The 26,066-nt window shown below is 45.9% G+C and overlaps 1 protein-coding gene across 6 annotated transcripts in view; it reads left to right on the top strand.

Moving 5' to 3' along the window:
• The window catches only part of BCAS3 (BCAS3 microtubule associated cell migration factor), a 413,259-nt gene that overhangs the window by 373,764 nt on the left and 13,429 nt on the right, over positions 1 to 26,066 (top strand). For 2 of the 6 annotated variants that reach the window (XM_064166577.1, XM_064166578.1), the window contains 2 exons: positions 13,054 to 13,221; positions 20,330 to 20,395. The exons of 1 other annotated variant lie outside the window; for it this stretch is intronic. In XM_064166577.1, the coding sequence (XP_064022647.1) occupies positions 13,054 to 13,221; positions 20,330 to 20,395 (234 nt within the window). Of the gene's footprint in view, positions 1 to 13,053; positions 13,269 to 20,329; positions 20,396 to 26,066 lie in introns of all 6 variants that reach the window. 3 more of the 6 variants (XM_064166579.1, XM_064166580.1, XM_064166581.1) reach the window with 2 other exon arrangements.

Here is a 26,066-nt window from a genome sequence, read left to right as displayed (position 1 = left end):
CCATCACTTCAGTTTGATACCTGAAACCTTCTCATGCTGTTTGTGAAATACTTGTCAGGCCCTTGTGATTCCAGCAGGCTGTGCACAATGTGTTAGATAGAATCCTAATTAACCAGATGTTAATCTTGCTAATAAACTGTGGGTGTTAACACAATGAGATTTGCCTCATAGAATGGTCCGGGCTGGAAGGGACCTCTAGAGGTCATCTAGTCTGGCCTCAAATGGTGTTAGAAGGTCATCACTTCGTGCTTACTCCCTAAGGAAAAGCTGATTACAGCATAGGTGTGTGACAATGAGTTACATTACTGACATGGAAACCCTTGCTATAAACAACTTCTATATTCTGTGTTTTATGAAGCAGCTCCAAAACGCTGATGCTTTGTGCTTATGAGCGCTGCAGCTTGGGGCTGGCAGCTTTGGACAGGGGCATGAGAGGGGAAAAGAGGGCAGGAGCTGGGGCACTGCCAGGCACACGCTGGGCAGGAGTCACAGAGTCATAGATAGGCTTGAGTTGGAAGGGACTTTAAAGATCATCTAGCTGCAACCTCCCACTGGACCAGGTTGCTCAAAGCCTCCTCTAGCTTGGAAAACAGAATTTGCCCTGTGGGCTCTTCCCAAACGCCCAGAGGATGCCTGTTGTTTGGAAGCCAGATTTATTTCTCCTGTGCACAAGTAGCTATTAGACAGTAGCTTGGACCCCACATGTGCATTATCTCATAGTGAGGTAAGACAAATAAATTACAAGTTAGGGGCCCCAAGTGGGATCAGTGATGCACCTTAGGAAAATATTTTGGTTTCTGTTTATACAGCAGCTGGGTTGTGAAATGTTTCATCTGGAGAAGGTGATATGAGAACAGAGAAACATTTGCTCATATAATGTAAAAAATATTCTGAACTGGTTGCTAGTGATAGAAACCAAATTTCACATTTCTGGAGCTTCAATGGCTGCTCAGCCACTTTTCCTACAGATTCCCTGCTGGAAACTTGCTCCTAGCTGATGAGAAGCTGTCACTTTGCATCCCTATGTTTGTGAACTTTTCTCCATGCGGGTAGGTAGTGGTGGTGAGACACCGGCTCAGGTTGTCCAGAGAGGTCGTAGATGCCCCATCCCTGGAAACATTATTTGGGACTCTGAGCAGCCTGACCTGGTTGAAGACCATAGAATCATGGAGTATCAGTTGGAAGGGACCTCAGGGACCATGGAGTCCAACGTTTTCTTTTAGAGGAGGCCACAAAAGTGGTTGGAAGGCTGGAACCCCTCTGCTGTGAGGACAGACTGAGGGAGCTGGGGTTGCTCAACCTGGAGAAGGCTCTGGGGAGACCTTATTGTGGCCTTTCAGTATTTAAAGAGGTCCTTCCTCACTGCAGGGAGATTGGACAAGATGGCCTTTAAAGGTCCTTTCCAACTCAAACCATTGTAGGATTTGCTGATTCTGTGAAGTGATGACCCAAAGCCCAGCAGAATTCTCTCTCTGTGACAGACTGGATCTGCTTAGCAGGAAAATGTTAAGGATGTTGGGGCAGGGTTTAGGATGGGCTGCTGGACCACATCCATCCCTGCTGGGCAGCTCTACTCAGGTGGGTCTGTGATGGGGAAGCCTTCATCCCTCCTTTGCGGGTAGAAGGTACATCTCCTACCACTCAGCTGCGGCAGATCTGTACCCACAATGAACTTGCCCTTTCCAAGCATTACACTCTATTACACAAGAAAGAGTCTCCTATTACACTCTAAGTGATATATTCATCTGCAGCACAGTTCCAAAGTTTTTTCAACACAAGAATTTTTTTTTCATTCCAATGAAACAATCAGAATTAAATTCCTTGGCTCTGACAGTCACCACTAATTCTCAAGCAATATGACAAATCCACACTTGGGTCTCAAAGTGTAACCTAAGATCTTAGTTAGGCAGAAAAGCCCCATGAGTTGTCAGATCTTTTCTTACTTGTGGGTAAATGTGAGCCTTTTGTAATCCATTCTGTGTCCTCCGTACATGCATAGATGTAGAATGTGCCTCTGCACATGCCACGAGATTGATAATGGGCAAGATAAATCTTGCTGTTTTCTTAAGGGAAGTAATATATTAGTCAAGTCCCTCCAGTGGAATTGGCATATTTCTGCCTCACAAAGTGAGCTCACTAAGGCAGGGTATGCAAAAACTTTCCAAAGAGTTCAGAAATTACTTGGCATGTAAACACATAAGCAACTAAGGCTCATTACAGAGTGTCACAGGAACACCAGATGTGTCCATCCTGCATCTGACGGGGCTCTTCCCCATGGAGCCAGTACAAAGGCTTCAGCACCATAAAGTCACAGCTTTTATTCAGATGAGAAGTAAATCAAAATGAAGAGTCCTCTTAAAAGAAGCCTTCACAGAGATGTAATGGAATGGGTTGTGTGTTTGAATTTCCTAGGCATTCCTGAAAATCTCAATAATCATCTTATTGCAAGCATGGCTAAGCTGTAGATCTTCAGAGAGTGGGAAACTTTAGTGAGGGGAGGGGGGAAACCCTAAAAAAGTTCCTGGATTTTCTAATTTTAACCAGGACTGAGCATCATAAGTATGTGAATACTGCAAGAAAACATTTCCAGCCTTGCAAAAACTAAAAAGTGCTGAAGATCTTCTGCGAATCCTTTTTTAATGAAATTTCCAGACCTAGAGGTTGAAAGCACATCAGGTGAAGTTTCTGCTGGCCAGGATTGTACCTGGTAATGTGCACCCACCCCAAACTCTCTGTTATTCAAGGCTCTCTACTTTATGTCAGGATTAAATGTAAAGAAATGTTAATCTCTGAGGGGGCTTGGGATTGATCAGAGAGCATTCCTGATTTTTTCCAGGCGTTCTGATTCTGTGAAGCTGTAAAGAGTTAAAATATGCAAGAATCTTGTTATTCAAGGGGGAAAAAAACCCCAAACATATTTTCTTGGAAAATAGTTTTATGATGGAGGGGATACTTTGTTTTTACAATTGTAATAGCATCCAGTTACACTGTAGTTTCCATCTCTTTTTGCTTTGAGACCACTAAATCAATTGCATCCAGTATTCATAGAATGATTTGGGTTGGAAGGAACCTTAAAGATCCTCTAGTTCCAATTCTCCCACCTCCCATGGGCAGGGACACCTTCCACTAGACTAGGCTGCTCAAGGTCCTGGCCATCCTGGCCTGGAACACATCCAGGGATGAGGTATCCACAGTTTCTCTGGGCAACCTGCTCCAGTGTCTCACCACCCTCACTGTAGAGAATTTCTTCCTAACATCCAGTCTAAGTCTTCTTTCTTCCAGCTCAAAGCCATTGTCCCTCACCCTATTATTAACAGCCCTTCTAAAAAGTCCCTCCTCAGCTTTCCTGTAGCCCCCTCAGGTACTGGAAGTCTCCTTTAAGGTCTGCCTGGAGCCTTCTTTGCAAAGGGAGTATGAACACCTCGGTGTTATTTTTCCATGCGCAGTATTCCATAGGTTGTAGCTGAGCTGCACCTTCCCCACCAGTGCCCTCAGCACGGTGGTGACAGCCACCCACAGCTGCAGCAGAGTTCACCCCCAGCATCTTGGTCTTTTAAGCAAGATGACAAATTCCTGTGCTTCTGGTACTGCAAAACCTCGGCATACATTTCCATGCTGACACCAGACACAGGATTTTTTGCATTTTATCTTCTAAGTCCTGCTTTGGATGGATATCACATCCTGCCTCCAGTTACTGAACCATCCTGTCTCTGCTGTGTCCTCTTGCTAACCTCCAAGCCTCTGGGGAAGCCAGGAGCCGGGCCATGGCTGTAGGAGCCCTCGATGATGCCTGGAGGAGACTTCCTTCAGCTTTTGCCAGCCCAGGGCTCGGTGTCAGGGCTGCCGTGACACTCGAGTCCCTCGTTTGGTGGCCAGGTGTATTAGCAGCAGGCTGGTGTGAAGCTGCAGCGTGGATGGCATTTAATAGTCGCAGGGAGCATTCGAGGCAAAGGCAGAGTTTAATAAATATACTTAATCATTTATGTTTTGACCTTAACCCAGACTCGTACTCAGACACAGAGAGCAGAGAGTTGGACCCGTACTTTGTCAAGGCTCCTTTGGCTGATGCAGTGGTGGAGCAGGGCAGCCTTGCTCTGAGGAAAGGCAGATCCTTCAGAAAGGAGAGTAAAAGGTCAGAGCTAATCCAAAAGGACAAGCAGTGTATGTCTGTGTGTATATTGGGTTTCACATATGAAATCCAGTCATGATAAATCTGATGGCTTTAGAAACATCTACTTTGATTAATGAAAACATAGTTCCCATAGACCGTGGGTTTCATACTTCAAAGTTCTCCTGGATTTAGGACCTTAGGTTTTGCTTATTCATATAACATGCAGGAAACTATTTTTAAATGAATAAGAGAGGGTTGATTTTTTTTTCTAAGGGAAGGGGGGGAAGAAAGGAAAAAGAAAAAGGCAAATGTTTCAACATCGGTGGTAGAGATAGACTGGATAATAAGGAGCAAAATTAACAAACAACAGACATTTTATTATGCATTTTACAATAATGTTTACATTCTTTCCTCTCTGTTTGTTTTTCTTTGAAAAGATTTATGTATTTATAAAAATATCTCGTTGCTCCAGCTCTGAAAATTGCAGCCTTGCTCCCATTTGAAAGCCTTCAGGATGGCTGTGATTGCTGGCTGCCTTCCTAATCATCTGAAATGCTGCTCCTGAGCCCCTACTTAACCCTTTGTGCAGGGCTGCAGGAGACAATGCTGGAGAGGAGGAGGAAGGTGAGATGGTCCAGCACTGCTATGGGCTTGAGCGTTGCCCTCCATTGCCTTGGTCCCTGTCCCCAGCTGGGCAGCAGGAGTGTGTAGCCTCTGCCACATCAGCCATGGGTGATGATTGGGCAACCTCCTGCCTGACCATCCACCTCCACCTCTACTCTGCCCTAGTGGGGCTGTGTCTGGAGTCTTGTGTCCAGTTCCAGGCTCCCCAGTTCAAGAAGGACTGGGAACTACTGCAGACAGACCAGCAAAGGCTACAGATATGCTGAGGAATCTGGAGGAAAGGCTGAGAGACCTGGAGAAGAGCAGACTGAGAGGGGATCTAATCAATGCTGATTAACAGTGAAGGGGTGGAGGTCATGAGGATGGAGCTGAGCCCTTTTCAGTCATGACCAGTGATAGGACAAGGGGCAACAGGTCCAAACGAGAACCTGAGAGGTTCCACCTAAACATAAAGAAAAAAATTCTTTGGCGTGAAGGTGCTGGAGCCCTGGAGTAGGCTGCCCAGAAAGATTGTGGAGTCTCCTTCTCTGGAGACTTTCAAAACCCACCTGGACACATTCCTATGCAACCTGATCTAGGCAAGCCTGCTTTAGCAGGGAGGGTGGGCTAGATGATCTCCAGAGGTCACTTCTAAGCCCTACCATTCCGTGATCCTGAATGTCACCATCCATTGCCTCAGCCACTATCCCGAGCTGGGCAGCAGGACCATATGGCTACTGCCACATCAAACATGGGCAATGTCTGGGCAGCCTCCTGCCTGACAATTTGCCTTCATGCTTGTGGAGCTGCTGGGGACATGGGGGCTTTCAAGGCTACACCACTGCTGGGCTTGCTCCTCCTAGCAGCTGCATGCTTGCTTAAATCTCATTTAGAAATCATGACAGAGGAATAAACATCATTTTTGTTTACAAGTCTGTAGGGCGCTGAGGAGGGACGCGGGAACCTCTCAGCCTCACTTAGCCAAAAGTTCAAAGGGATTTGAAAGTGTTGGTTGCCTGTGGGACTGGGTACCCCGGCTGAAGGCTCCATTAATTAAATGCACTCACAGGATACAGAGCTGGTGAGTAATGTCCTGTTTATAGCAGAGCTGTGAGTGAGTCTGGAAAGCAAGGAACTCCGTGGGAGGGAAGATGACAGAATTACTCACCCAGGCTGCAACTCCAGCAGTCGTTTCCAAAGGCAGTCAGGAGCACTCACACCTTGGCCTAAGAGCCCTGCATGGAGGTGAGGTGTTGCAGAGCGTCACAAGTAAGCTGACGTGCACGTGCTGTGGGAGAGCAGGAAGGCAGCTGTGAGCCCTGCCAGGACCTGCAGCTCATGCCACCAAGCATAGAATCATAGAGTTGTTTTGGTTGAAAAAGACCTTTAGGATTGTTGATTCTAACCATTATCTAACCGTACGAAGTCTGGTGCTGAACCGTGCCCCTCAGCACCGCATCTCTGCCTCTCTTAAACAATTCCAGGAATGGGGAGTCACCCACCCCTCTGGGGAGCCTGTTCCAGTGTTTGAGAACCCTTTCAGTCAAGAAGCTTCTTACAATCTCCAACCTAAACCTCAGGAACGTTTTCAAAAGTCAGATGCAGGCAGCATGGAGATGCTGTTTCCTCCACGCTTAAAATCAGGCATTTGCCCAGGTTGCTGTTCCAGTAGCGAGAACTGCTGCTCTGTGGCATTCTCCCTGGAGTAACAAAGTTATGGCAGGGAAGCGAATTGGCAAACCCTCTAGGAACGTTGAGCCATTAATATTTAAATGGAGAATGTTACAGTTTGACTCACTACTTTGGGCAAGGAATTTCCATGGGCTGGTTCCTCACACACCCGTGGGGTTCCCGCTCCAGGAAGGGTTTTCTGGGCAGCTCTGCCATGCTCATGCTGCGGTTACCGCTGCCTCTGGTGCCAAGCAAATCAGGACTCCCTTCAAAGTCTGCTCCTGCTTCTGAAGGAGCCAGAAGAGGCAGGGGCTTGGTGATGGGCAGCCCTTCCTCTCCCTCTGAGACCATCCTGGTCATACCCCAGGGTATGGTGTCCCCAATGGTCAGACCCTCATCCCTTTCACGAGAGGAATGCCTCTTTTATAGGTTAAAACGGGCAGGTCATTTCCTCTCCTATTTACTCTGTTATTTTTGCTCACACTTATGTTGCAATATGCAAGGTGAGGCTCAAAACTGTCAAGCTCTTTAATAGAAGCATTACTGTATTTTTGGAGAACATACTCGTTTTGATTTACTGTTCCTTAGAAGACAGGAAATGGAGCTACTTGATTTCATATTTTAAAACAAAGCCATCCAGAGGTTTAATGAAAAAAAATTCCCCTGGCTTTGGAATTAAAGGGCTATGGTGAAAGCTTTAGCTTAGCTATTTTGACTTAGAAAAATAACACACTAGAAGCATTAAAATATTTTGCAAAAATACTTTTTACTACCAGGTTTTTCAGAGAAGAAAACAAACAGCTCTGGTTTTCTCAGTCTTGGTTGTTAGGTCCAACTGTGAAATAAAAAGACAATTCCAAGGATTGGGACTTTCCTTTTTTTTTTTTTTCCTTCTTTCTGTAAAACTTATTGTTTCTTGTTATTACTAAAAACTTTGACATAATTGCAATGCAAAAGGCAAATCATGCTTGGGAGAGACCGCTAAGCCAACAGCACCATTACCATATAAATTGTGTCCCCGAGTGCCATAGCCACGTATTTCTTGAACACCTCCAGAGATGGTGACTCCACCGCCTCCCTAGCCTGTTTCAACCCCTGACCACTCTTGCAGTTAAGAAATTTTTACTTACATCCAACCTAAGCCTTCCCTTCTAATACTTTATGCTAGGGAGAAAAGAATAACCACTACCTGGCTCCAGCCTCCTTTCAGAGTAGAGATCAAGAAGGTCTCACTTCAGTCACCACCTCTTCTTCAGATGAAACACCCCCAATTCCCTCAGCTGCTCCTCACCAGACCTGTTCTCCAAGCCCATCACCAGCTTCATTGCCCTTCTCCAGACCCACTCCAGTACCTCAGTGTCCTTCTCATGTTGAGGGGCCCAAAACTGAACTCACCCTTCAAGGTGCAGCCTCACCAGTACTGAATACAAGGACATAATCACTGCTCTGATACTGCTGGCCAAATCCTGTGCTTCTAAGCATGATAATTTGGTGTCATAATAGAAGCCTTTGCCATTGATAGAGTGTGAGAGACACTGAGTAGAAAGGTGAGGGACCTAATTCTGCATCACCCAACAGTGACATGAGTAGAAGGCAGGGCTTGCTGGAAGGCAAATGTCAGTGGAAGGACAGAAGTGGGAGATCGGTATCAGGAGAAAATTAAAGTGTTAATAGGAAAGCCTTGTGTGTGAAGCAGAATTGGCTCAGAGCATTTGGGGCAGTATGCAGCTCACCGTGCTGGAATTTCAAAGCAAAGCTCTTTCAACCTGGATCTCCCAGCCAAGGCTTCTGCTTGTCCCATTTGGTTTGATTTGGGATTGGGTTCTGTTTATAGTGCCGTGGTATTGGGATGGTGCTTGGGCATCACACAAAGACCTGAATTTCTACCTGGTTTCATCTCCAGTAAATACAGGGAGAAGTAAATGCTGTGCTGGCTTGAAAGCACCACGCGACAGGATGAAATATTGACACAATTTCAAGTCAATGGGATTTTTTTTCTCAGTGATTTAATGAGGTTTCACCAGGACTTCACTAGTAATTGCTTGACTGAAATAATGCCTAATTTGCCGCTTCCTTGAGTTGTTTCTAAATGAATTGCGCCTTTTAGGTGGAACCTGTTCCACCAGCAAAGCTGGATCAGGTCTGGGGAGGACAGAGGAAAGGCTTGGGCTTCACACCTCACGGTCTGATATTGGTGGCTGTCAGTAGGTTTGTCAGTAATGGCACGAGGTGAAGCCTGCCTTCCCTCACCCCTTCCCTAATCCCTAGAATCAGCAGCAGCTTTCTCAGCCGCCTTGGTTCTGCAGTTACATTCTGGCCATGGATTTGGGGGATTTTGAGAGCAGGACACTCCACTGAGGTTTATTTGTAAACTATTCTCTGGCTGCCGATGGGGAATTCGATACGTTATCAACTGAGATACAGGGATTGAAGAGAGGAGAGCAAAGCAGCCAGGGAGAGATTACTGTTTAATAAATAGCAGAGATGTGGTTAGCTGCTATCACTGTAAGTTTAATGCCATTAGCTCATCTGCTGTTGGTAGTGAGGCATGCAGGGCAAAGCACCCAAAGGCTCCTGCGGAGCAACCAATCCATCTGCCATCTCGTGTAGAATGTTCCAAGGCATGAAAATACCCAGGAGTAGATTCTGCCTTGATAAAATATCTTTTACTTTAATACGTGTGCTGTCTGCTGATGCAGTGGCAAGAAGATTGGGAAGGTCTATGACAATTGGTCTTATTTTTCCCAAAACAGTTTGGCAAAGAGGGACAGAGACAGGGGTTTATTGTAGGAGAGGACCTGCCTGTTCAAGCCGTGTCCTGTTTTCTGCCCCATGACTGAGGAGTTGCACATCTGTATTCGGCTTTGTGTGGAACCCATTTTATCGATGTGTGTAAATGAGGAATTTGTGGACTGCACTTCAATACAAAGCAGATGACGATGCACTAAGTCCTGCCTGCCCCTGCTCACAGGCACAGTGATCCACCTGTGGGGTACAGAGGTGGCTGCTGAATCAGACCTGAAGGTGTTGGTGTAGAGTCTCCTTCTCTGGAGACTTTCAAACCCCACCTGAACACCATCCTGTGTGACCTGCCCTAGGTGATCCTTCTTTGGCCAGAGGAGTTAGACTCGCTCTCTAGAGGTTGCTTCCAACCCTGGCCATTCTGCAATCCTCTGATTTCCAGATGTGTGCTGCTAACATGGAGAAGGAGTGAAAAGGGAGGAGAGATAAACCTGGAGCTTCCCCAGCTTTACAGTTTTTCCCCAGAAAACTCTGTGTGCAGTTAATCCCTCTAACCTGCATTTGCATTAACACTTGCAAACCTCACACGCTGCTGCTAAGAAGTTTTGGCAGCTCTTGGCCCTGATTGCAGAGGTAACACTGCACTTGTCTCCTTTGCTCTCACTCAAGCATCTCAGGAGCCAGGGACCAGCGCTAGGAAGTTTCTCCCTGTACACATACCCAGGCATCTTGGCAGAGCTTCAAAAGCCATTTGCCTTATTATTCATATGTCTGCTTATAGGAGCAGAAATGCTCCCATTTCTCACGTTTGGAAGTAATTTCTCCTCTCTGGCACGACTCTAGGAGCTCAGCATCTCCCTGTTGTCACACTGGGGTTTGGGGATACAGGTTTAAAAGCCCACCCCCTGCTAGCTCTCTCCAAGTACATCAGCAGCCCTATCAAACCCAATTGAAATCGGTGTGGTCTTGGTGTATATGCAGAGTGGATGACTTGAAAAAGAAGCTTCAAAAAAAGGGGCCAGATTTTCCTTTTCCTCCTGTAGTTAGGATAGTTGACAGGATGGAAATGTTGCAGAGGCTTAGACATCATTGAAAATGCTTCTCCTCCTCACTTCATTTTCTCCACGAAGCTTCAAGAACCCTCGCTTTAAAACAGATTAGCAGACTGGAGTAACCTTATAAATCCAAAGCCCCATTAAAAGTTGAAATATTTTGTCATTCTTCCTCTCGGTTTAAACTGGGATTCATCCAGAGTTCAAGTGCATGTATCACATAAGAGCCACAGTCCCATTTTGTAGAGGTCCATTTTAGCGTTGATGGTTTTCTAGTGCCAGGAATCTACTCTGCAGCCAGGCAGAGAGATAAATCAAAGCCTCAAAAGCCGTGCACGCCGATGAAATTCAGGAGCCAGAAGTCACCATTGCAGCCCATATAAATCCCTGCATGCCAGCCCCTGGTGCTTTTGTCCGTGCCATTAGAGCTCAAAATTATCTGCCCCTCTTTGCTGATGTATGGATTAACCGGCTGCCCGAGTGTTTACCAACGGTTATCACCCGGTACTTTGGACGTTATCAGAGGAAGGGACGCCTGCCGCGGGGCTTGGTCTCTCACCCTTTCTATTACCACCTGTCAGTGGCAGGGAGTGTGCTGTGAAGCTGTACAGTCACAGACTACAAGTGTAGATAGTTTCTGACGGCTGATCAAAGGGGAAAACCAAAAGCCTGATAACAAGGACGTGTTTCATGTACTTTTAACTTTGAGAAACATTGGCATTTGCATTTCTCCCCCCCCTCCAGTAGGCTGGCAGAAACCAGGCACAATAAATGCTGCATATTCAGTTACCTAATAGTGGAGTAAATGGTATGTGCTTGAAGCAACAAAGCGCAACTGTAATCTTGTTCCAAGTGGGAATGATTTAAGCAAGCCTTCGCAGAAGACTTGCCGTATAATAAAGCAGAATGATTTTAATTTGTACTTTGAAGTGATCTTGAATTCAGAATCTAATCTTTGTATTCAGCAGAACATCCTACCCTGCTGTGAAGGAGGCAAGAACTGCAGGTTAAGGAGTTATTTAAAGTCTCTTTTTTGTAGGTACGTGCGCTCCGTCACAAGAGCATCCGCAGCAAAGTGCTGCTACTGAAAGAGCCTCTCTCAGATCACATTTGGCCTAAAATGTCACAGTGCAGGAACGGAGAAAATCCACAGATACCCCAGGCTGGGGGAGAAGGGCTGGCCTTTTTTCTTCAGCAGGCAGGCTTTGAACACGAGACAGAAAGCAAGGCATCCTTTCCTCATCAGTGCCCATTAGCAAAGACAAAGTTTGTGCCCATTAGCAAAGACAGAGAGACTTCAGAGAATCACAAAATGACAGAATCATCATGACTGGAAAAGTCTTTTAAGATCATCAAGTCCAGTCCTTACTTAACAGAATCACAGAATCACAGAATTAACCAGGTTGGAAACAACCTCTAGGATCATCGAGTCCAACCTGTCACCTAACCCTTCTAATTAACTAACCCATGGCACTAAGTGCCTCATCCAGCCTCCTTTTAAACACCTCCAGCAATAGTGCCTCCACCACCCCCCCAGGCAGTCCATTCCAATGACCAATCACTCTTTCTGTGAAGAACTTCTTCCTGACATCCAGCCTAGACCTGCCCTGGTGCAGTTTGAGACTGTGTCCTCTTGTTCTGTCACTGGGTGCCTAGGAGAAGAGACCAACCCTGACCTGGCTACAACTTCCTTTCAGGTAGTTGTAGAGAGCAATGAGGTCTCCTCTGAGCTTCCTCTTCTCTGGGCTGAACGACCCCAGCTCCCTCAGCCACACCTCATAGGGCTGTGCTCCACACCGCTCACCAGCATTGGTGCCCTTCTCTGGACACAAGAAACTTTGCCAGGGCCACTGCTACACCATATCCTTGAGCATCATATCTAGACAGCTTTAGAACACATCCAGGGATGGTGATCCAACCACTTCTCTGAGCAGCCTGCATTTCTATTACACAGAATCTACCACTAACAAAGCTCAAACCTGGCTGTTTCCATTGTCTGTGATGAGTAGGGGTAAAGAAGGCAACTCAGCAGCAGCCTGGTGAAAGACAAATCAAGTGGAAAAAATAATTTCTAGTTGTCTGACCTGTAATTAATAACATTCACACAGGTTTTTGTCATCACATGCCATTTGCATCAGTGTCATTGTGCTGATTTCCTGACTCTCACTGCTATGAGAGCAGAATTTGGTCTGTATTTTTAATTTAACCTTTTTTGCTTGCAGCTGCTTGGTCAAAATTCTTCGGCACTTAGGGCTCTGTTGCTGTTAACACCGAGATTTTAATACCCATGTGCTAAAGTTAGCTTTTCAGGACCTTGAAGCACAAGGGGTTCCTCTTTTCCAATGCAATAAATAATATATATGGCAGTATATACTAGTCAGGGTATAAGAGTTAGGGCTCTGCAGCCTGGAGAAGAGTAGGCTTCCAGGAGACCTTGGAGTAGCCTTCCAGTATCTGAAAGGTGCTACAGGAGGGCTGGGGAGGGACTATTGGCAAAGTCTTGTAATGACAGGACAAACAGTAATGGTTTTAAACTGGCAGAGTGGAGATGTAAACTGGATGTTAGGTAGAAGACCTTTCCAGTGAGGGTGGTGAGACACTGGCAGAGGTTGCCTAGGGAGGTTGTGAAGCACAGAATCACCCAATGTGATCTCCAATCACATTCTGTAATTCTGTGCTCCATAACCTCCCTGGAGGTGTTCAAGGTCAGGTTGGATGAGGCCTTGAGCGACCTGTTCTAGTGGGAGGTGTCCCTGCCTATGGCAGGGGAGTTGGTACTGGATGAGCTTCGAGGTCCCTTTCAACTTAAACAGTTCTATGATTCAGTAGTTTGGTCCCAGGGTCTCCCAAACATCTCCCCTTTGTCTGTTGAAGGTGCCTTCGACCGCAGCGTGACCTTGCTGGAGGTGTGTGGGAGCTGGCCTGAAAACTTTGGTCTCCGCCACATGTCATCCATGGAGCACACCGAGGAGGGCCTTCGGGAGCGCCTGGCCGACGCGATGTGCGAGTCTCCCAGCAGGGACATAGTGGGATCAGGAACAGGTACAAAGAAGAGCTGTGATCAGAGATCACGTACATCTCACCCAATGGTGATTTTGATTTTTATTTTCAAGTTTTGCTTTTCCTTTTCTCTGTCCACTGCCTCTCTGCTCAATGAACTTTTTTGTCGAGTTCATTTTTTCCAGAAGCCATTTAGAAGAAGAAAATACTAGTGGAACACATAAATATAGTCTGAGAAGCCTCAAGTAACGTGAAAAGCACTGGTGCTTGAAGCTCCCTTTCCATATAGTTGTGACAGGGGCTCTGCCAGCTCAGGAGCATCCGAGGCTCTGTGCAGATTGCTGCCCTTGTCCACTCCGCTCCAAACAATGCTATAATCACACTCATCGTCATTTGGTGTCCTGGATAGAGCCTCTGCAAAGCGTTGGTTCTGTAATCCAAATTAATCCATCTTCATCAGTGTCCATTATATTGATAAATTATATCATCTGTGTAAGTAGATGGAATGACACATCAGGGATTACACTGCTCAGGAGGAGCAGGAGGTGCTCCCAAACGTTCAAGTGCAGCTATTGCGGTTTTATTGTCTCCATTAATTCTGACTTGGGTTTTAAAACACCCCCCAGTGAAAGGTCTGGGCCCGTCCTTGATCCATGCACCATTTGTGTTGTGTCAAGCAGCTAATTGTAATGGTGGCTTCCAATATCAGCTGCCAACTGGCTTGTCGCTCCTCTGGCACCTGGCCTGGGAAGGAAAAAGAGGATGAGCTCTAGGAGATATGTGTGGGAATGCCAACCTACAGGAAGGCTGTGGGGAGCAGAAGCTGTCTCTCCCTTTTGCTGTATTGCTGAGAGCCTTGTGTTGCTCTGAGCTCTCCCTGCTCCTGGAGAAAGCTCCAGAGCTCTTCCATCAGGGTTTATCACCCTGCTTTAAAAATGCATCACTACTGAGCACATAGCTTGTGGCAGGTCACCAAAGTGCTGCTATCTCCCCCAGTCCAGAGCAGGAGGCTGCAAAGAGGCAGAGCTTAAGCCCTTGTGTACAGGTACAGATAGCAATATCCAGACTGCTGAGTGAAGCACCCTTCATGGCCCAGCTTGGTACCTTTCAAACTGGCTTTGCTCTGATTTCCATCTTGAAGAAGATGGAGATTAAGATTTGGTATTAAGAGAAAGATTTGGCTGAACATGAAGTATGAGTCTCAGTTACAGATCTAGTGCAAGTTCTCACCAGCTTGTTGCCCTGAGTGAGGCACTGAACAAATCCATGGCTCTAGTGCTCCATCACTGCAGTGATAGAGGTGCCTCACATTGCTGGTATGGAGGTGAGGCAGGTGATGCCTGTAGAGGGCTGTGACGGTGGAGAAACAGGCTGTGAAACTAGACAGAGGCATATATTTCATCACTTATTGCCCCATGCTGTGATCAGAGTGAACTTTAGGGTGGTGTCTGCTTCCAGTAAAGGGTCAGCTTCCCTCAAGCTGTCTGTTAGGGGAGAGGTGAGTGGAGCACTTTCTCTGAGAGATGAAACCATCTAGACATGCCAGGTTATGGTGACTGACTGCCCCAGTGACTTGACATTTCATTATATTGTAAAGCAGAACTTGGTCAGAGACAGAGGTCCGTATTTTCCTTCCATTTTCCCCCAAACCCCACTGAGAGCAGCCAAATCTAACCTTCTTTGGTGTGAGAGGAGGCTCACAGTACTGCAGGTACACAGAAAGGTTTGTGTAGAGATGCCATCACTGAGCTAAAATTCACCCAAAGAGACTTCGCCCTGCTTTTGCTCCAGACACATAAATCTTCATAAGGAGGGTAAGACAAATGCCCTCTCAAAGCAGCAAATGTAAGCAGCAGTAGTAACATGAGCATTGACCCAACTCACCCCATCCCACCACCCTCCTCTTGCTGTCGCTGCTTTCTGTGTTTTCCTGCCTGCCGTGGGCTTCTCTCTGCCACTAACGTGCTTTATTCTCAGGATTTGGGCATCTGGTGACTCAGTGCAGCAGGCAAAAGCTAGTGATAAGGCTGTGAACTCCCGTGCCCTTTCCACTTCCATCCCCTAACAGCTCTTGAGCTGTTCTTCTTACTAGATGGCCATAAAAAGTTCTCTCCTGCTCAGATGATACCTGGAAGACAGCACTTGCCATGGGAGTCGAGTAGCTACAACAGGGGTGGTTACGCTGACGGCAGGCTGCCAGCCAGGCATTCATCAAGCTGTGGAGCACAGTGAAGTGCTAGCATCTGTCTGCTGGTTAATAAATGAGGGAAGATAAGTTTTGGAGGTACATTACCCTTGCTTCAAAGAGAAGGTGTCTTTGTTGGCTCATAACCAGTAGGATAGTTTTCACTTCCCCTCCCCCAGCCACTTAATATCTTCACAAACCAAGGCTGAACTGAAATTATCTTTGGCAAACATTCAGTTTTCTTCCATGGGTTCTCTGCTGCCCACTCACCTCAGGGAAATGATGGCAAAGAGCTCAGCAGAGAAGGACACCAGCAATGGGCTTGTTAGCACTTGATTTATACATCAGTTCTGCTTCCAATGACAGTGTTTATATTTCTGCATTAGACTCAGAATTATGGAAGCTGTAAGCCTCTCTCTAATAAGCCTAAAATGACTTAATTTTAGCTCGAGCCTGCCTTTATGTTATGCATGCCTTTCTGTTTTGCATGCCTTTATGTTCTGCATGCCTTTACGTTTCGCATGCCTTTCACCCCTGTTTCTGCTCCCTGGGGACTCTTCAGCCCTTCAATGCGTTTTGCAGAGGTTTAATGCAACTTGCAAAGCCTTATTCAAACCAAAAGGTGAACCCTGGATAATTTTTCACCCTGAAGGTATGTGTGTGTGCAGTGCTCAGGTCCGCTGTGTGGACGAAGACCAAATGGGCAGTAGGGTGGACAGTGAGACTTTATCAAGTGCTCAACTGGTCCTGACATGCACTTAATGGCAAGAGATAAATAGATTCTTTTAATGCCTTAACTGTTAGGACATAGCTGACACATAGATTTATTTAGTAATCTGGGCTGATATGCTGCAGGAGTGTGGTGCAAACACATGCCCGTGGCACACAGACCACTTTGGGCAGTAGATATTTGCAGTGTCTTTTTTATTCCTTACCTACCTCACTGCATTGCAAAGCAGAGTTGGCAACACCTCACTGTTTCTGTCATCCTGGCTACTGGCAGGGGCAGAAGTGATCCAAAAATTGGTTACACAGAAAACCTCAAACTGGAGGATGCTGAAAACAGGAGGAATAATCTGGCTTTTGCAGGGAAGGGGAACGAGCTGCTGATGGGTCTTTCCCACCTCTGGTTCTGACTGGTTGCCAAGGGCTGTCTGACAGGGGATGGGAGAAGAACTAGCTCTGGAAAATGACCCCCCCAAAAAAATCTACTTTCCTTATGACCTAAATGATAACTCCAGTCATCCAGCTAGTTGACTTGATTGGGAAACCAGCTTTTCTCCTTGTTATCCAATTATCCAGACGACCCATGTCTATCTTAAGTGGAGTCTGCTGTACATAAGCTGTCAGCTTAGATCCACATTTCATTCCAAAGGAGGCGTAAACTGGCAAAGATGCAAAAAGATGGTTTTGCTGTTTCAGTTTCAGTCAAGCTCCCACTGGCAAAAAAACCAAAAACAAACAAAAAATTGAAGTCTACTGACAAAATGTTGGTGGTCAGTGACCCCTTTTGCTTGTAAAGCCTTGTTTTCCAGCAGCTACAGTATTTATATTTGCAGTATAGCTTCTGAGTATGCACTGGAGCTTTGCAGTGCGTTCTCAAAGCAAACAAAACAGAATCATTATCAGCATTGTGGTTATGAAACTCTGCTTCCAGGAGACAAATATTTCTGACAATATTTCTCTCTTAACTGGGTATGCAGAAATTGTCAGCCCAGGCTAGAAACCTTTCCCTCCAAAAATATCATAATCAGAAAATGCTCTGATTTATGTAGTCCTTCCGCAAGTTCATTTCTTAAGCTTTCAAATGCATTTTAGCCATCTCTAAGCAGAATATTGGAAGTTAGGTTGTAATAGAGGAGCAGGCCTTTGCAGCCTGAGCTACAAGATGTTTTCTGAAATGTGTCTCTGGAAGGTGATTCCTGTGGCTATTCCCTCTTCCTGTACCATAGGAGTTAACTGCTTATTTCCTGAAGGCACCTTCTCCTTGTGCCCTCTGCCCATTCCCTCTGGGATAAGGACAGTGCCTGCAGCCATGCTGCTGCTGTGGGTTCTTCTGTGGTATGTGTATGTCCCAGTGAGCCAAATTCATTAGGTTTCTGCTTAAGATATAGACTGGCCTGAAAGGAAATCAGTAGATCTGTTAGTCCATCCCAGAAAGGAGTTCTTTATTCCAGGACAGCATGAGAGAGCATGAAATGGTGCAGCTCTGCATCTGCAGCACCAGGAGGAAAGATACTCTCAACCGTGAGGAGTTCACTCCAGGTTCTTCACTTTCCTTTGACCTGGATGTTAAATTTAGGCACAACTTCAGACTTGCTTTTCACATGATTCACCAAATCAACCTTTATTATCTGTGTTTTCCCAGGTTTGTTACTATAAAGCACACAGCACAATGGCAGAAGTGGAGATTTATTCTTCAGGAGTCTAACACAACAGACAGGTCTCCAAGGGACAATTTTCAATATATAAAATAAGCGAGGATTCATCACTGCTTAGGTGAATTTATCAGGATAGACTACACTGCAGACACTCTTCAGTGATACCTGTGCTGCTGCCCGTGTCAAACCTCTGGCTTGCCTGCCAGAAGAGCTGCAAGATAGGGCTTAATGTGTGTGCAGTGTTTGATTCCAGTCCATGCCCCTCTGCTGTGTCTTCTCTGATAGTTTGGGTGGCTGCTTGAGTGCTGTGCTTATATCTAACTTCTTACTTTGACAAAACATTCCTAAATCCCCGTTGCTGCAGTGTTTTACAGGAGATGGATCGGTTTTGTGGATACAGAAGAGTAGAATTGTTGGGGTTTTTTTGTGGGCGTGTGTTCTTTTGATTTAGTTCATTATGAAAGCGAGTGCCTTATGATAGCTCAGTTTGCACTACACTTTATGGAACAAAATCACTTTTTTTCTCTTGTCTATCCTGCCTCAGGATTGGATACAAACTTGTAGTAAGAAGCCTCAGTTAAAAATTGTTAGAGCAGTCCCCACATTTGGCATCTCAGAACCAGTGCTGTAGGTCTGGGCAGGGAAGGGTGAGAGTATGGCACCGTTATTTGAAGAAGCTGAAGCAAGGTGCTTAAAGCCCATTACAAAGTTTCAGTTTCAAAGCCTGCTTAAAAGGTATGGTCACTTTAGAATCATAGTCTCAGGATCGTTTTGTTTGGAAGAGACCTTTAAGATTATCCAGTCCAACCATTAACCCAGCACTGCCAGGTCACCACTAAAACATGTCCCTCAACAGCACATCTACATAGCTTTGAAACTCCTCCAGGCATGGTGATTCCATCACTGCCCTGGGCAGCCTAATCCAGGCCTTGACTACCCAATTTTCTTCCAAAATTTCTGCAAAACTCCAGGCCTGTCAGCTGCCACCTGCAGAAATCCAGTGGCACAGAGATGAGGTGCAAACGCCCTGCACCTGGCCCTCAAAACAGACCATCTGGACTCCTTCTAGATTTCATGAGCAAACTCATAATGTGACGAAGGAAGCTTGTATGTTGAAGCAAACTCTTTAACCTGATTAATGGGATGTAAGTAAGTGGAGCTAATTAGATGTGCTGTAGGGAATAGCCTGGGATCGGTGCTGAGGACAATTGGGATCCTACTCCCCAGCCAGAGCTGTGTGGTTGCACCAGCTTGAGTCTAACTCAGGTCCTGACACCTCTGAGCCTTGCAGAGGGACATTATTTGAATCTTTATAGGAAGTCTGTGGTTGGAGAAGGGAAGTCACTCACTTTCTGGCTTGCCTAGCTAAGGTGAAAGTTTGCATCTCTGCTGGAAGAGGAGAGGGAGCCACTGTTCTCTGATCCCTGCAAGGAGCATCCTTCTTGGGTTCCTTCCAAAAGAGAAAATGTCTGTGGTCACAAGCTGTGATTAGAGAGGAGAAGCCACCTGGACATAGATAGACCTGTGCATTTAGTTTCAGGAATAGGATTAGTCCTGTAGAGAGACAAAATTTCATCCCTTCCTTCCTCCTTCCTTTTCCTTCTTCCTTCCTCTCTCCTTTTCTTCTCATTCCTTCCTCTTCCTTTCAGGATTTCAAGACAATTTTTCACTTCCTTCTCCCCAGTTGATGTTCATCCCAAGTGAGACATGGGACCTAGGAATTTATGAACACACAACAGTTGGTATTCCCTCCAAAGAGCATTCCTGCTAGGAGATTTCTGCATGGGTTCAGTGCAAAATCAGCCTGGGCAGCAAACACACTTGCCTATCAAATGACATTGGTGCTAAAAGCAGCAGCCTTTGAACTTTCAGAATATTCATCCCAGGGTCAGATATTAAATTACTCACTCAAATAAATCCAGGAGCTCAATGCAGTTCTTCCTACAAAAGGTTTCTTTGCATGAGCCTTATTTAAAAGAGATGAGGATTCAGGGCTCTTCAGGAGCCACCATTTTTGAGATGCTGGAGAAGAGCAGCAGCATTTGCAGTGCCTACATTTTGCTATGGGTTTTTAAGTTATTTCTCACCTGCAAGATGCAACCACAACATAACTGCTTCGTGCAGGACATCAAGCACTCCCGTGGAGGCTTCTAGCTCTCTCCTCCCCAAACCTGCTATCCTTGGAGCAGCCCCATCCCAGAGCCTGGCCAGGGTCAGCAAGGACATTTTTAATTCCCAACCATTTCCCAGAGTTCCAAATCTGCTTTGCTACCAGCCCCAAGAGTTTTTAGTGGAATTTCTTCCAGGGCATACATTATTTAAGGGGGAAGGGAGGGGAGCGAATGTTGATACCACAAATGTTTCTGGTGTGACTTTAGATTCATTGCTGTTTCTGAAGGGACCATAAGGCCCCAAGACAGCTCTGCCTTTTGGTAACAAGTTGATCAAGTACATTTCCTTATTATCAGTTGTGGTGTGGGGAGATTTCCTTTTTCTTTTCTTCTTAAACCAAGGCAGTTTTTGATTCTCTTCTTTTTTTTTTGGTTGGTTTGTTTTGTTAAGAACTATTTTATTTTTGCTACAGACACAGCCGGTGAAGTAGCAGTAAAAAACATCACCACAAAGAGGCACATGGCTTTGAAATGTTTTGGTATGTAACACAACTGTATTGTTATCAGGTCTTAACTTGTGCACAAAGAATAATTTCTCCTTGTTCTATAAGCTAACACACACACCCCCCGTCAGCTCTCCAAGGGTTACATCCTTAATGTGGTCGTAGGGGAACAAAACAGCACAAAAAGAAAAAGAACCAAACCCATCTAAGTGTCTCAAACCATCTCACAAATAGCATTGTTCTGTTTCTCTCCTTCTTCTCAGGAAGAAGAGTTTCTTTTTTTTTATTATTTCTCTCTCCTTTTTTTTTTTTAAGTCAAATTTAGGATTCTGCTGTTCAGAGCAGAGAGGTCACAAGGCCCTAATGTATTTAGCATTGACTGCCCTCTCTTGTAGTGCGTCTATTAGTCAGTAATTTGATTTGTACCTATTCATTTGCAGTCCCTGCAGGAGCTCTGAGCTGGCCCCAAGTATAATTGGTGCTGTCTCTATTTTTACATCATTAGATTAGCCCCGACTCCTGGCCACTTGTTGTCTGCGCTTGTCTGTCCATTTATACAACCTAATGTAACACAAAATTCATTACTGATCACATTACTTTCAACTCTGAAGCCAGCTTTGTGATAAACATTTTGTTAACCCTTTCTTGCCAGCGCACAGACCTGGGGGATGAATGCACTTTCCCTTTGCAGGGAAATCAATACCATAATAAAACAAAGTGCAGGGCACATTTCTGGATTTGTCATTCCTGCTGGTAGAGAGAAATGGGGAGCAACATCTAGGAGATGAGTAAATGATGTCTGCAGCCAGGCAGCTCACACTGCTGTATGTGAAATGAGCTCAGCAGTGTCCTTTCTACTAGAACATAAAGGAGTGACACAAGATAGGGCCAGCACTCAATTTCAAACTTAATTTCTTACTCATTGTTCTGCACGTGTCTGAGCTCTTCTGTGCAGGCTGTAATCAGATTATGACATTATTGGAACTGGACATTTTTCTTCCAGTTCTTTTGTCTTCAAAGTAGTTAACAGTGAAACAATTCCCTTTCTCCTTAGAAATGTGTTGTTGTGCTGGATTTCAGGTTGCTTTGCTTTGCTTTGTGGTTTTGTTTGGGGATCTGTTGTTGGTTTTTTTCCCTTCTCTTAATGATTAAGCAAATTAATTTTCCTACTGCAGCACTCTGGGCTTTCACAGGAGAATGTGAAGCTCTGTTGTGTCTCGCTTGGCTTTGCTCACATTTGACTGTTTTGCTGAGTACCTCCTAAAGCATTAAGCTTTTTGCATCTCTGAGGCTTGTGCTATTGATTTTGAGGAGAACAGGAGAAGAGCCACAGTGGGTATTCAGTCAGGCCTGGTTCTGCAAAGGGATGAGCATCCCTGCAGCTCTGTTTGCAGCATCATGCCCATGAGGTGATGCTTACTATTTCAAGAAATGGCTTTTGGTACAGGCAGAAGCTGTTGATTTTTAACAGCTTTCTAAATTCATTTTCTGTGTGTACAGCTTGGCTTGGGAATCTGTTATTTTGGGTTTTCTAAATATTTAGAAATATTGCTCAGTGTTTATTAAATCTTCCCTTTAACAGTCCAACGTCCGAAGCCTGCCCCACACCGTGCAGTCCCACAGCGAACAGGGGTGCAGGAGACTGGGAGGCTGCAGGATTTTTCCAGCTCTGGTCTCTGTAATTGCCTTGTTGCTCCTTTTAGGAGTCCTCACATGGTATTTTTATGTAGGATACAGCTTATGGCAAGCATTTCTCTCTCAGCAAGGATGAGAGCCCTCATCTCCCAGCATTTGAACCAGGACTGGTATTTTTACAGCTGTTTTATGAGCCAAAACTTGTTGCAGCTGCTGAGGTGGTGGCAGAATAAAGACAAGACAGTTCCTCTCCCTCCTTCCAAGCCCAGCAACTCCAGAGAGCCTTATGGAATTTGGCTGATTTTCTGGAGGAGCAGTTTTAGGTGTGTGCAGCGTTGGCTGGGGCTTCCTCCTAGCTTGGTTGCCACTCTGCTGCTGTCTTTGTGCCTCCTTGGAGCAGCGGCTCCAGCTTTGCCATCTGAGCCCTGGAGAGGCAGACATGCCCTGAAATCGCTGTACAGCCTTACATGGCTCCCACGGTGCTCATGTTGAGGATGAGGCACAGGGCATGCTGTGTTCTCAGTGGTGGAAGACATATGGCCAGCCAGAGGTTGTGTCACCAGCCTGTTCCCACCTCAGCATCTCACTGCTGAGGATTGCAAGGCTGACACTGCTCCGTTTCTGCTCCTTGCAGGTCTCCTGCATGTTTTGCAAGTGGAACTTTGAACCTTTTTTTACCTTACAACAACCTATGGCAAATTTTCTGCCTGTCCTTGCTGCCCATGCAGATAATTTGCATTGCACTGATGCTGAGGGCATCTGCTGCTCCCCAGGCTGTGAAAGGATGATGGTCCACATCACAGAGTTGGAAAAGACCTTTAAGGTCAGGCTTGATGGGACCCTGCTCAACCTAATCTAGTTAGGGATGTCCCTTCTTACTGCAGGGGTGGCTGGGACTAGATGACCTTTAGAAGTCACTTCCAATCCAGTGTGTTCTATGATTCTGTGATCATTGAGTCCAACTACGAGGCTATTGCAAAGCTCTGAAACCATGCAGTGTCCTCACCAGGGGAGAAGCAAGGGGAGGCTGTAGAATGGAAACACATTTATGCAATAAACTGTTAAGCAGAACACTTCTTGTTGGAGAGTTGCAACAAAGTATGAGTCACCAAACAGCAAAACAGGCTTTAACACAGCAAAGCTCCAGCAATAAATGGAAGGTCTAAAGCTAAAACAATTAAAATGTTCCAGGGTGAGCCAACCCTCTGATCCTTTCAGTCAGCTTAGCCACAGAGTTCCCTTTCCCACCATAGGATGCTTTGCCATCATGAGGCACAAGTCCCTTGGTGGACTCCCAAAATGCCACCTCCATCAGCTCCAAGAACTTTCTCCCACCCAATCAGATGCCATATCATTTCCTATCATCCTACTGTAGTCTGCAGCCCTGCCATGACCTCTCATCACCCTCACCCATGTCTCTAACAGACAAATAGTAACCTGTTTTTTCCCCACAGTCTAGCCTTGCTATCCATGGTGGAGGCTGAGAACATCCGGGCTTGCAGCTGCATCCTTGCTTACCAGCAGTGTTGCTCTCTATCTGGAACAGGCTGCCCATGGAGGTGGTGGAAGCCTCATCCCTGGAGGTCTTTAAGGCCAGGCTGGATGTGGCTCTGAGCAACCTGATCAAGCGTGAGGTGTCCTTAACCCATGGCAGGGGGGTTGGAAGTAGATGATCCTTGAGGTCCCTTCCAACCCTGACAATTCTGTGGTTCTGTGATCTGATGCTCATAGTGAATCTAGTGGAGATGGTCAAGGCAGAAAGCAGGATGAGGGGAAAGGGGGAAAGAAAAGAAAAAAGAGGAAATTTTGACTGAGGCAGGATGAGTGAGGAGGGAGACTCTCTGGAACTCATCCCACTGGACCAGGTCTGGGAGCTGTACCCAGAGAAATCTGTGTTGTGGCCAGATCCCTGTCAGTGCTGGGAACAGTTAGTTCTCCATGAGGTATATATCGTCATTTGTGGTATGAAAAGATTAACTTTCTTTCCATTCCTAGCTTGCTGTCTCCCCACCATGGATGCTACATAAAACAGTAGACTTTTATTCATTAACATTTATGGGAAAATGTTAATATTCAACTGTAAGTGAAAAGCCCTATCTTATTGAATTCTTCTGCTGTGTTATTGGGAGCCTAATTACATTTTGCATTTAAATAAAAACCAGATGACGTTCGGGACAGTCAGGCAAGCATTCTGCAAGTGAGAATTTATCTTCTGATCTGGGTAAACAATGTCTCATCATTTAACAGTTATTATAAATAATGGGGTTTTAAGCACTTTGCTGGGAGTTCATATTGGCTCCACACTGGTTGCACTAAGGAAGAGAGAATTTCAGTGACATCTTCCAGGCATCCGGTGAGGAAGAATCATATCCTGAGCTCACTTCTCAAGCTGCAAGCAGTTTTCATCCTCCTTTATTTGTTATTGCTCAATATTGTGTGCATGAGAGGCTGTCAGAGAGAAAAATGAGTAAGAGAAACGACAAATGGGTTGGAAGTGTTTGGAAAATGGAGAGTCATAGAATGGTAGGGGTTGGAAGGGACTTCTGGACATCATCTAGGCCAGCTCACAGCAGGTTGCCCAGGATCACAGTGTCCAGGCAGATTTTGAAAGTCTCCAGAGCAGGAGACTCCACAACCTATCTGGGCAGCCTGCTCCAGGGCTCCAGCAACCTCAAACCAGAGAAGTTTCTCCTCAAGTTCAAGTGAAACCTCTTGTGTTCTAGTTTGTACCTCCTGCCCCTCGTCCTATCGCTGGCCAGCACTGAGAGGAGCCCAGCCCCATCCTCATGACCTCCACCCTTGGGCTGTTGATCAGCATTGAGAAGATGCCCTCTCAGACTGCTCTTCTCCATGGTGTCTCTGACCCTGCTTCTAAGAGAGGTGCTCCAGTCTCCTGATCATCTGTCATGACCCTTCATTGGGCTGTCTCTGGCAGTTCCCTGTCCCTGTTGAACTGGGGAGCCCAGAACTGGATACAGTACTCCAGCTGTGGCCTCACTAGGGCAAAGTAGAGGGGGAGGAGGACCTCCTTTGACCTGCTGGCAACACTCTTCATAATACACCTCAGGAGAGCACCTTGACCACAAGGTCACATTGCTGGCTCATGGTGAGCTTCTTGCCCACCATCACTCCCAGATCCTTCTCCCCAGAGCTGCTTTCCAGCAGGTCAGTCCTTGCCTGTACTGCTCCAGGAGTTTATTCTTCCCCAGGTGCAGAAAGCATCTAATGCTGCTGCCCCAGCAGAGGTGGAGAGTATTCAGGACCCCTGTGGAGGTTCATGGAAGAGGCTGAAACTTTTGAAGGTGTTGTCTTTCTGTAGAAATGTAGCAGTTGTGTTCACAGAGGATGGAGAAGATGTTGGGGCAAAAGGTAAAGACACAGTTCTGCTGGTGCCCTCTAAAGTGCATCACTGATAACTCTGTGTTGGTGGTGCCTGAACTCATTTAGGGAAAGAGTGAAACTTCTCAGAAATGTAAATAGCTTTTTCCCCACTTGTGTTGTTTAGATTCTGCCTTTCCTTCCTGTTGCTCAGAGGAGGCAGCAATGCTTTTGTTGCTGCCTGGCTTTCAGTCTTTGAGTTTCTCAGACGTTAGCAAAGCTCTCCAGATTTTCTCCGAGCAGCTTCCCTACAGCCTATCCCACAGCCCGGGAAGGATGGAATTAGTTCTCCCTGCATGCAGAAATGAGTAGTAAAGGGATGAATTTTTTGAGCAGCCATTCGCTATTGTGAAAAGACACCAAATTTGGGAATGCCTGGTGCTGGCTGATGGCGTGTCACCTCCTGACACACCAGGGAGCCACCCACCCTATAAAATGGCTCTTCCAGGACATAAACTGTTTACTGCCTTTTTCTGCATGAGGCATTTTATCCCTTCTTTCCAAGAGGCCCCCCACAGCTCAAATACCATCTCTTTTATTTATTTCTTTATTTACTTGTTATTTCCTTTGGTCAGTGACTTTCTCAGTATCTGGCCAACACATGAACTCTGTGTTTACACCAAAAGCTGATGGTGTTGTGAAAGACAAAGGGTCGGTATCACTTCTCCAGCCATTTCCAAAGATGGGTTTTTTT

The sequence above is a fragment of the Pogoniulus pusillus genome, chromosome 27, assembly GCF_015220805.1.
Source record: "Pogoniulus pusillus isolate bPogPus1 chromosome 27, bPogPus1.pri, whole genome shotgun sequence".
Lineage (NCBI taxonomy): Eukaryota > Metazoa > Chordata > Aves > Piciformes > Lybiidae > Pogoniulus > Pogoniulus pusillus.
Note: the sequence above shows the minus strand (reverse complement) of the source record. Positions and strands in the feature narration are given on the sequence as shown.